General features: G+C 37.5%; 1 protein-coding gene across 1 annotated transcript; it reads left to right on the top strand.

Annotated features, from left to right (window-relative positions):
• Nucleotides 1-44: 44 nt before the first annotated feature.
• On the top strand, nt 45-10538 carry LOC104157143 (C-terminal-binding protein 1-like). The gene is made up of 3 exons (XM_009709625.1): nt 45-173; nt 3544-3661; nt 9278-10538. The coding sequence occupies exons 1-3, from the start codon at nt 131-133 to the stop codon at nt 9462-9464; spliced, it is 348 nt and encodes a 115-aa protein (XP_009707927.1). The 5' UTR covers nt 45-130; the 3' UTR covers nt 9465-10538.
• Nucleotides 10539-11444: the final 906 nt, after the last annotated feature.

The following is an 11444-nucleotide window of genomic DNA, read 5'->3' as shown; positions in this document are numbered from 1 at the left end:
CCCAGTATTTTTTGTCATTTGATCTTGTTTTAAATCTTCATTTAGCTTTAGTCAGGGCCCCTTGAAGGATGCACCAAACCTGATCTGTACCCCACATGCAGCCTGGTATAGTGAACAAGCCTCAATTGAGATGCGGGAGGAAGCAGCACGAGAGATCCGAAGGGCGATCACAGGTACTAACTCACCTTATTAGCTCCTTCACTGCATATTTCTTTTTAACAAACTCATTCTTCAGTCTTGAAAGATACTGAAAAAACCCCAACCTTAGGTTTTGTTTACATTTCTAGTATTTGGAACATAGAAACTAGCAAATATCTACTAAGTCTGTTGTCAGAACTGGAACAGATAATTTTGGAGGTTCATTGCAATTACAAAGAGAAGGCGGCAGGCACTGCAAAATAAGTACTTTTTCCAAATAACAGAAATGTACTTACATGTGAAAAATCTGCGTTGTTGTTGTTGCTTGTAAATACTACCTATTTGATGGGTTTGACTGCAAGTCATCCAGATATTGCTGGTATCTTTCATAGGTTTTCCTATGTTCTGTTTCGTTTATTCTTTTTTCTTTGGCTCCTTTGTGTTTTCCAGAGTTCATCCGAATTTGTCTTAGAGGACGGTCTGGAATTTCAGTGTCTTTAAGGCTGTAATTTTAGGGATAAAGCATCTAGAGCTTCATGCTGCTCCTAGTAGTGCTCATATCTCAACAATTTGTTCTCTACATCAAAATGAAACTTTCAGTATTTTGTTGGGAGGATATTGTATTTTAGATGTTCCTGTCTTTAAACTATTGCTAAAGAAGTCTGGCATTTTAAAGGGCAAAGTCTCTTTGTTGTATAACTACCATGTAATTGTAAACTGTTCACATAAGAGAAAACAGTCATGTCTTGAACATGCACTGCTAATAAGTAAAATGAGAAGAGTGAGCCATTTGGCAATGGTTTGAATCCCTTGTAGCCTAAAATAAAAGAAAGGATTTTCATACTGGAAAATGATTCATTAAGCACTAATGTTCTCTCTTTAGTAGGACTTTGCTGTTTCCCCCTTGGCAATATAGACGGAATGCTCTGCAGACATGAAGGGCCATCTGTGTCACCTTGAGAGTAGTTCAGTGCCAACACATTGCTCTGCTATACAAAAAGCACTAGCAGTAGCCTTTCCTGTATCTTGTGTCTAGAGAGGCAATTTAGTTTTATTTATGGCCTGTGCAGAAGGAAGATTCTCCTCTGGATGGTGATTAAAGGCACTTCTTAAACTCCTGATCTAAATTGCCTTTTACAGGGCTGTTTCTCTCTGTTTTAGAGGTAACCTAGAGAGTCCGACCATCCCTTTCCTGGAATTGGTCCTTGTGCTTATACTCCAGAAGAACTCTAATAGTATGCTCATTAAGTTGTTGTACAGCTATTGCCTGCTCCCAGATAGCTCTGGGAGAGATTGCACAAGCCAGCACACGATACCTACTTGGCAGATGATTGATGTGCAAATGGGCATTAATAGGCTAAGATCTGAAAACTGAGTAAGAGTCAGATATACAGAACTAGTTTTATGTTAAATACTGTGCAATAGCCCAAATGTATGTGCCTAGGAAGACAGACCTATATTTTCTTAAGTGTGTGATTGTGCTATCAGCGATCTGTATCATTGATTTGTACTGAAGCTGTCAGCACTTCAGCGTTTGCACATGGTTTGTAGTAAGATCAAACTGAGACCAGCATTAAGGAGGTGGGAATGACATTGAATTGCAGTGAAACAAATGTAGGAAAGGTACAGGAAGTGTGGGATAAAGCTGGATACATGAAAGCCATAGGGGAACACAGAGGAAAAAGTGTAGAGAGAGAGAAACTAATTGGAAAAAGGTGTACAATGAAAGAATGCAGGCAGAATACCATCCTGACAGTAAAGATGTTGAGTGGTTCTGCTGTGACCAAAAAGTTGATGATGTTCTGATGTGTAAAATAAAAATAATAAGCAGAGATTAAATATCTTAAAATATATTTTTAAACATCAAAACAGTCAAAGTATTAAATAAGGAGGACTGCTGAAAACAGTAATAGAAGAAACAGGAAGGCGAGTGTGGCAAGTGAATGATCATTGTAAATTTAAAATAAATAAATAAATACTGTTTTGTAAGGGGAGACTAGTAGAGTATGCCTACAGAAGTTAGCAAACTGAAGATTGAGAGGGGCAAGGAGGAAGAAATGATTACAGTTCAAAAATACTTGAGAAGGGTAAACATCAGAAGAAGAAAGATACTGTTTAAATTTATGGACAATTTTGGCAGAATTTTAGATGGATGTGTATTTCAGCTATATTTAGAAGATGATTTCTGATCAGGAGAATGGTAGGAATTCACCCATGATGAGTCTCATCTTGTCCAATATTGAACTAAGAAGCCCTTTCGGCTTGTCCATAGGAGATGTGGGAAGTTTCAGTGGCATAAGCGCAAGTCATGGACTAACAGGTATTTGATGGCATCCACTAGACAAAAAGCAATTCCGTGAAAAGGCTTTTTTACAGCCCCATTGTGGCCAGGCTGATGGATAGAAAGAGCAAGCAAAGAGTAGTGAAATCCGTAATCAAATTTCCAGTAGGAAGTTGGAGACAAAAAGCCTGAATTATTTAATGATGGAGCATGGTCAATTTTTGAAAGCATTTCTGGAGTGCTGTCGCCAACAGTAGCAGGGGTAGACTTGAACTTGCCTCTTTTCTACCTCTGTGTGTGCAAATGCACAGTAAGATTAAACTTTAGAAAAGAGACATTAACACAGATGTCAGAAAAAACACAGACTCCAGTTGATCTCCCACTGAAATATGTGGAAATACTCCAGTTGCCATGAAGAAAATGTGCGTTGTATCTGTTCATGTCATTTTTTGCAGGGCTGGAGATAGTTCTGCAGAAAACAGACAGAGGCTTGTCCAGTATGTGCTGAATCAGGTTGACGGATTTTCCAGTATCTGTGTCTTAAAACTTCAGTTATACTTCAGAGGTTAAGCAAAAGCTTTGAAGAAATTAAGAAGGGAGTTTTCTTTAGGAATGAAAGAGATGGCTGAGGATTAATACGTTATAGTAAATAAATGTGAAGAGCAATTGAGGTATAGAAGGGGAAGATCAGGAGGACAGGAACAAAGTGTTGGTCATATTCAGGTTTATGGCAAAATTCCGTTCAGAATCCTACATTTGTCAATAAGTGGTTTTCTTACTGTTACACATGGAGCGAAAGGGAGGAAAGTGAAGTTAAAAGACAGAGCAGGAGGCTACATTACTGAATTTGAGTGGTAGTCATGCTCTATATTCAAGTTTTAGCTTTTTGGAAAGCATGAATCTTGTTGATTATGGTTCTGTTGGAAGCATGTATACAAAAATCAGACAGAGAAAGAAAAATTATGCAGAGCTTTTTAACCATTACTAAGTCCCCAACAAAAGAGGAACGGTGAAGATCAAAAATAAGCTCTTAGATTGATTTTATGTATTGATTGAAATATGCAAAGAGCGTAAGGTATACCATTTTTATGTCTTTTTATTTCCTCTCCCTCACTTCATCCTAGGTCGTATTCCAGACAGTCTGAAAAACTGTGTTAACAAAGATCATTTGACTGCAGCTACACATTGGGCCAGCATGGATCCCGGAGTTGTTCATCCAGAGCTTAATGGTGCTGCATACAGGTAAGCATGCTGCAGGTGTAAAAGAAATACCTCCTTAATTCAGAGGTAGGTATTCAAGAATAAATAAAAGACCTTCCTATTAATAAATGAAGTGGTTTTGGATTAGGCCTCAGATATATTGTTTTCATAATTGTTGCATTCAGGAGAATAATCTTGTTTTGCTAGGTGAAGTCGGTCAGGCAGCGTGTAAGTACATTTCCTTTTCTTGCCTTTTTTTGTGTGGTTAGTAATATCTGAACAATACACAGGTTTTTGTATATTCAAGTTAAAACGCTTCTGGTCATCTACAGTGAGTGCAGTGGAAGTTTATGTTCCTTTTGCTGAAGGTAATGATACAGCAGTAGGTTACTGAAAGACTTTCAATAATAAACTATTGTTACGTGGTTTTGTGGCCTCTAGACACATGAGAGAGCAAATAACTCAGTAGTAAATACAATGGAATAGCCTGTGGTGATTATGAAAATACGTTTAAAATAAGTGTTTTCTAAATTACACGTTTAATTTTTAAGTAAAAGCATTTGAGGGATGCAATCTATGTATTCTCAATCAACTGTGAAAGCAGCTCTTAATAATTAATAGAAAGGGGCAATTTTTTTACATCTAGTACGTATGTTTCTTAGTTACTTTGTTTGCTTGAGAGTCTTTCTCTGTTCCTTTATCCCTAGCAGCTGTTCTAGCAGCAGATTTTTCCTAGTAGCCAGCTTCACACAATTTTTATGTAGGAAAAACGTCTGCAATTTTTTATCTTCCAGTATGGTATTTACTCATAAGTAGGATGAAAGTGGCTGAGAAAGCTACAAACAGCTGCTTCCCTCAGTGCCTTGAGGGAAGAGACAATGCAGTCCTTTCATTATTTTTTTTGTACCTCTTTGTCCTAATCTTTCCACTGTCCTCCTTCATACATCTTTCTTATCTTTGTCCTTCTTTAGGAGGGCTACCCTGTACTTTTAATAGATACAGGATTTATTATTTTTTTTTACCCCATATGAGAACCCAGCTGTGCAGAACTGAGAAGTGAAGCAAAACTCTTGTGTCCCAATGATTTCTGTCTCATCAGAAAGTGATGGAGAGATGACAGGGGAGAGCGTCACCACCCTCTGCTGTAATCTCCTTATCAGTAGCTGTAAGTGCACCAAAGGAAAAGAATAACTTTGATTTGATCAACATGCATGTATCTTGCATCAGATCAAGGTGTTTATTTTTGGAAAAAGTACCTGTAGCCCTAAATATCTGAAGAAGGGTGTTTTTATTTGCTTAAATGAAAAGTTCAAGCACATGTGTTCTCCTCCACACGGCATGTGGTTTCATTGACTTCAGTTTGGAGTACTTAGGGTACAGCTGAGTGCAACTGAGGCTTAAAGGCAGATGTTGCTGAAGTGGGGGTAATAACTCTAACCCTGTCAGGGCAGTTAAGAACAGGGTTACATACCCAAATAAAATGCAGTTGTTTGTTCTCATTTTGAGGGTCACAAGTCCAGCAGAAGCAGACTTCACAGCTAGAAATGGATTTTAACTTAGGAATGTTTTGGGAGTTAATGATTTGCAAGGTAAAGACCATATGTATTTAATTTAAGCAGGATAAACACAGAACTGAATGCCTTTTTTTAGACATTGTTTCAATCAGTTTTTTCAATAAAGAAAATTAATCATAAATAAATTCTGACTTCACATTTATTTTCAAATGCAAAATAAAACTCATTTGGAGAATTTTGAGGGAGAAGTTAAGAGTCCTACAACAAATATTAAAAGCTGCTCTTTGGAGAGGTGATAGAATAGTGTTTGAGTATGGGTGAAGGCAGTTATTATTTTGCACAGTATAAAATCTGCACAAATTCAAGCTCAGGCTTTATGAAGAAACTGGTTTCAGTAAGCAGCATTTACTGATGCTTAATTCCTACCTGGATTAAGTACAGAATTTGAATTGATTGTTTGAAACAAAGTTTTCTGTCTTTTCTTTGCTGTCCAAGATTATGTTCAACTAACTGAGTTCTGGGGTCTTTCAGATCTTTCAGATGTGCTAATAACTGTATCATAGTCATGTAATTGCATTAGAAGATAAGACCTGGGATAATAATTTATATGTTAAAAAATGCAAATAGCTCTTTCAGTGAACTAAACCTAACGAAACTGTTTTATTCTGGGTATATCATTTACTTGTGTTTTGATGTAGGACAGAACTCTTACATTATCAGATGTTATCACAAGCAAAGAACATTGAGCATTCATCAGCAGAATGTAATCTAGATCTTCTGAATATCATCATATTCTGTGGAAAACAAAACCACTTACTATGTGAAATGCAAGACACCCCATCACCATGAAAGGTCAAGTGAACAGGACCTATCCCATGAGTAAAGATTAATGATATTCCTGAGAAGGAGCTATTTATAGTTGTCTCTGTGAGGCAGCATAATATACCCTGGTTTTGTGTTATTACTGTGTATTTGTTACTGAGCTGCCTGTTAAATAACCCCCTGCCATTTCCTGTGTCACAGAGCATGCAGGTTATAGGCAAAGTGAAATTTGACAGTAAACAATGATTGTGCAATTTATAGACATGTTGACGTACCTTTCTGCCTTCTAACAGGTAGAAGATGAGAATATTTAGGTACTGAAGAGGTGCTTGGATGAGAATAGTTAGATGTTGGTAATTCAGGAGTTATTTCATGTTGAAGTATTCCACTGGTGATTTTCAGACTCTGTAATGTAAGATAACAGCATGCACTTAAATTTTTAAGCTCTTTTGGGACAGAGTTGGTTTCTTGAGCAGAGTTTAGCACAGTGAGTTCAAGGTGCTTCTGTAGTTTAAAAAATACAGGAGATTAACAGAAATTTAAGTTGCCTTTCAGTTGTAATTAAGAGGACTATTGTATTTTTCTTTGTAAATTAAGACTATGTGGGGGAAGGAGAAGGTAGAGTACGAAGTAGGAGAGGAGGTGTAACTGATCTCTCACTTCTGCATTCACAAAAATTTAATTCAGTAGACATTTTTACCTGGAAAACATTTCAACTTATTGCTACCAGAGGAGGAAGATTGGGAGCAACTTTATGAAGTGCCGGAGGGAATGTATTTGCTGGTTAAGAATAGAAAAGCAGTAAGTAGCAACGTAAGGGAAGGTTATGTAGGATAGAAATGCCCATGTTTAGAGACTGTTGAGTTTGTGCCCTGCTTTCAGACATACGATTTGAACAACACTGATGATTAAATTAAAAAGGGACAAAAATTATGAAAAGAGAATGGCAAAATAGGGCTAGGAGTTGTCAAGCAAAATACAGTTTCTGTAGAGGCGTATCTTATCTGTATTTTGGCTACTGCCACTGTGTAACTTTAGGACAAGAAAAACAATTGTAGGGCTTTTGGTTGTTACTAAAACTCTGTAGGAAGCCTGTTTCTCAGGAGAGGTGCTGGCAGGTAGAATCCCAATTATTAAAACTTGGTCTCCAAGTGGAATATTTTTATATACATAAAGAATATTTGGCGTCAAAGGAGAATTGCAGGTGTGTAGTTTGAACTGCTTAAGATGTGCTCATAAGGTAACTGTAATGCTTCTGATCCGGCACTGTCCATTTTCACTAGGGAAGACTGACTTTTCTTCCTGGGTGAAATGCAATTGCAGAATTTGCTCTCTCCTTGATTTCTCCCAGCTCCTGTGTTGATGCTTGGGGAATATGTTGTTAGAAAGTAGAGATTCTGTGTTGGAAATGGTTGCTGTGTTGGGCTTTGAAATGGAAGTTTTTGTCATGTCATGTTGTGTTTTTTTGCAAAGCACCTAGGGTAACAGATAAGCTGTTTCAAAATTAAATTTGAATAAATAAAACAATATCCAGTCTGACAGTTTTCATAGGAATTGAAGCAAATTTTATTAATAAGATTCAAATTGAGGTACTGAAACAAGCAACGAACTCCATTAGCAACTGCAACTTAATGCTAAGCAATCTCTCTGGAGAAGGAGTTAGCATAGGAAGCCCTGTAAATATGTGTACAATTTGGAACAGAGTTCCAACCTACAGGTGGTGTGGTATTTCACATACTGGTTATCCATCCCAGATTACAGTCAGTGTTACCATCTGTAGGAATCTCCCAGGATGACCAGCCCAGTGTATGGTGTCTTTGTCATCCCTGTGCCATGTCAGATAGCAATGCCGAGCCCCTCTGGCACGGTGCTTGCAAACAGCGGTTCCCATGATGTGTCTGTGGTGGAAGAAAAAAGAACAAGTAAATGTGCTTTCATCCAGCTTTTTTCCTCTTCTGAGAACAGAAAAAGTTCTGCACTAATTTTCTGTCACTTTGAGGGAACTTAGGATGAACAACACAAACATGTTACTTTAGAAAAGATGCTACTGAAATGGGGTGAAATTCCCTGATGTATTCAGCGTTGAACTCTGATGAGAAAAAAAATCAGCAGCAGAATAACATGATATTTGAAAAAGCTTGACAAGACTACAAGTGCCTTTTCTGCCATTTAGTTCTAAGTAAATACTAGGGTAGCAAATGCCACAGTGAGTAAGTGGTAGGTTTGTGTGTTTAGGCTTTTAAATGGATAATGCACTTGCTAGGATGCTTAGGTGAGTGGAATACAGCAGGAGACAACAAGGGATGAGTGTACGCCTTTATGATGGGGAGGCAAAGGATCAGTGTTAAGTGACCATCGAGAGAGAACTTGCCAATGGGTATTGAGGTATTTGGCTAAGAAGAAAACATATTTTTGTTAGAAGTGTTCATGTGTAGCTGTTGTTTATATACAGCAGTCTGAAATACCGATGTTCATCAGTAACATCTGAACTTCAGGATTGAAACAGTAGATTTGTGAGATTTTTTTTTAGCCTGATAATATCAGAGCCATCATAAAATGAAGCTGAATCAGAGGGTGGTTTTTTAATTGAATTCATAAAATATTTAGGCCTTGATGTTTGTCCAGATAGAGTCAGAAGCCTTTAAAACCATCCAGAGTTTTTGTGTTTGCATCTCTCTTGCAGTCTGCCTAAAGCACCTGTCTTCCATATAACTAGTACTCGTTCTCTTTCAGACAAGTACAGTGGCAAGTTTGATGCTGACAAGGTTACTTAGGTGCAGCAGGCTTGAATTTGTCACCTTAAGAGTGTGTGGGTGTGATTGCTCTTTTGGGGAGCTATCAGAAAGCTCTGACTACAAGATTAGTTTAAAGAAATATTTTTTCAAACCACAACAATGAAATTTTAAAATTTCTACATGAGAATGAAAGAGAAAAAAAATCCCTGAAGGTCAACTTGAGGAAAAGTCAGAGAGAACAGATAGGTCTTGGACGGATCTAGCTTGAATTATTTCTTATTGAGGCATACTTTGAGAGGAGCAATACTTCCAGATTATTTCCTTTGCTATGCTGTCACTCATGCTATTAAATCTGAAATCTGAAGAAACAATCTAGCAAACCTTTATTTCTCATTTGGGTAAAATACAGGATCTTTTGCTTTATTTAGCAGCATCTGCATATGGTGTCTCATCTGGGCTTAACCAACTGTCTTTCTCACTGGTCTGAAAACAAAAGAAGCATCTCTGTAGCTCTAAAAGGAGGCAAGATGGGCTTTCCAGTCAGTCGTCTCTTGGTTTTAATGTATGTTCTTGTTTTCTTTTCTCAGCAGGTATCCCCCAGGCGTTGTAAGCGTGGCTTCAACTGGCATACCTGCAGCAGTAGAAGGAATAGTCCCCAACCCTATGTCTTTATCACACGGCCTCCCTGCTGTAGCCCACCCGCCCCATGCTCCTTCCCCTGGCCAAACTGTCAAACCAGAAGCTGATAGAGACCACCCAAGCGACCAATTGTAGCCTACGAAAACAGCATTCCCAACATCAGAGATTTCAACTTCAGCGTATGGAAAACAAACAAACAAAACAAAACAAAACCCTGGATTTTGATTAAAGGCAAAAACCATGAACTTACAGGAGGAGACGATTATTGTTTTAGAAACTGGTCCAATATACAGTATAAAAGGAAAAGGTGGGAGACAGAAAGAAGATTTGGAAACATTTTTTTCCTCCGTATAAATTGTAGTTTGTCCCTGTCCAGTGGACTGATTCACTGTTTCTGTGTCCTATGGGTTCTTTGTTAAGCAAGAGAAGTTAGTAGTTAATTATATCATGAATGTACTTGTCTGTGTACAGTTTTTAGAACATTAAAAAGGGTTTGTTTGCTTAGCTGTCAACAAGGAAAAACATAAGGGAGGCATTCAACAAACCAATTTTGAGATTAAAAATCCTTTCTTTTATATTTTAGAACATGCCCAAAAATGAGGCAGTTGGCAAACTTCTCAGGACAATGAATTTTTCCCATTTTTCTTTCTACGCCACACAGTGCATTGTTTTTTCTACCTGCTTGTCTTATTTTTTAGAATAATTTAGTAAACAAAAGAAAAACAGTTTCTCCTAATTTTGGCATGAATTCCCTTATTTCAAAATGAAGACAACCTTGCAAAGAGATTTTGAGGAAAAAAAAAGGTTTTGTATAAACGAGCATTGTGCTTTTTGTCACCAGTTAAAGTATATATTATTGGTGGTATGCGAAAAAGGCACTAGACTACTGAAAAGTAGCAGCATTTCATTGCCTACATTGATTCCTTCCTGGTAATGTGGTAGGCTAGCAATATTTTTGGTTAAAATCATGTTTGTGACTGTAACCATTTGTATGAATTATTTTAAAGAAATAAAAATCCCAGACAAATATCATATGTGTAAAAATTTTTATTTCTAGTAACTGTTTATTCAACTTTTATTAGGTTTCTTAGCTGTAATTTTTAAACAGATGCTGTCAAGTATTTCATTTCTAGCTTTACTTTGCTCTCTGTTGTTTGTAATACTGTCTTGGAAGCTTGAAAAATAAAAAAAAAAATTCTTTCCGTACCATTTTTCCCTTTACATTTCGTAAATGTTGATCTTTTTTCCTGTGTTTCTAATGGAGTTTGAAATTAAGATGGATTTTGATTTGTACACCGGCATCATCAGCTGCAATATGGTAACAGCATTTATGCCACCACTGTGGGCAGAGCAGAGGAGGTACAACAGCAACACAACAATAATAATAATAAATGTCTTTTGCCGAAGTCCAACATGAGAAGTGTCCATTGTTTTATTTGCTTTTGTGATGATGGAAGCATGCAGCAGGACATAATTGTATTTGCTGTATTGAAGGAGTTTGTTTCTCTGAGCACAGGCAGAAGCGTTTTCAAGGCAGGTTAGATTTCAGCTGGAAGCTGTTCTGACCTTTCCTGTGCTCCTGGGTGGAAGATGTCCTTCATCCCTACGCAGTTTAAAAAAGCAAGACAAAAGTTTAGCTGCTGCAAGAAGGAAATCCAGGATGGCCTAAAGTGAACTTGGACATAAACCTCCTCAGTGGTCGCTTGTCTATTTGTTCACTATTAGTCTGAATGTGTAACTGTACACCTAAGGTTAGTGAGCTGTTTTTATGAGATCTGTGAAAAGTTTCTGTCCCCCGTTTCCCACAAGTCTACAGAGCAGCTTCCGCGTCTGTTTGGAAAGTGTTAGGAGGCTGCAAATCAAGAAAGATTGAAACTTGCGGGTCTGTACCCAAGGAGCATGACATAAATTGAAATTTTGTCTCTCTGGAAAAGTGGAAGGTTTTTGCCTTGAACATTTAGAGCCAAAAATGTCATCCATTACAATGTATTTGCTGGTAACACCATTCCTATTTCCTCCATCAAACAAAACAGAAAATGGCCCTAAAACTTCAAGTTACCCAGCAAAAACACTTCTGGCAGCTTTATGGCCAAAAACTTGCAAAAAACAAATGCA

Source organism: Cariama cristata, unplaced genomic scaffold (assembly GCF_000690535.1).
Source record: "Cariama cristata isolate BGI_N322 unplaced genomic scaffold, ASM69053v1 scaffold35171, whole genome shotgun sequence".
Lineage (NCBI taxonomy): Eukaryota > Metazoa > Chordata > Aves > Cariamiformes > Cariamidae > Cariama > Cariama cristata.
The sequence above is the reverse complement of the archived record's forward strand: the minus strand, read 5'-3'. Positions and strand labels throughout refer to the sequence as shown.

What these genes read in the sequence shown, in the direction of transcription:
- LOC104157143 (XM_009709625.1), top strand. Translation starts at nt 131, where the DNA reads ATGCGGGAGGAAGCAGCACGAGAGATCCGAAGGGCGATCACAG. An exon ending in GATCCGAAGGGCGATCACAG is followed by an intron (nt 174 to 3,543) that starts GTACTAACTCAC and finishes ACTTCATCCTAG; the next exon opens with GTCGTATTCCAGACAGTCTG. An exon ending in CTTAATGGTGCTGCATACAG is followed by an intron (nt 3,662 to 9,277) that starts GTAAGCATGCTG and finishes TTCTTTTCTCAG; the next exon opens with CAGGTATCCCCCAGGCGTTG.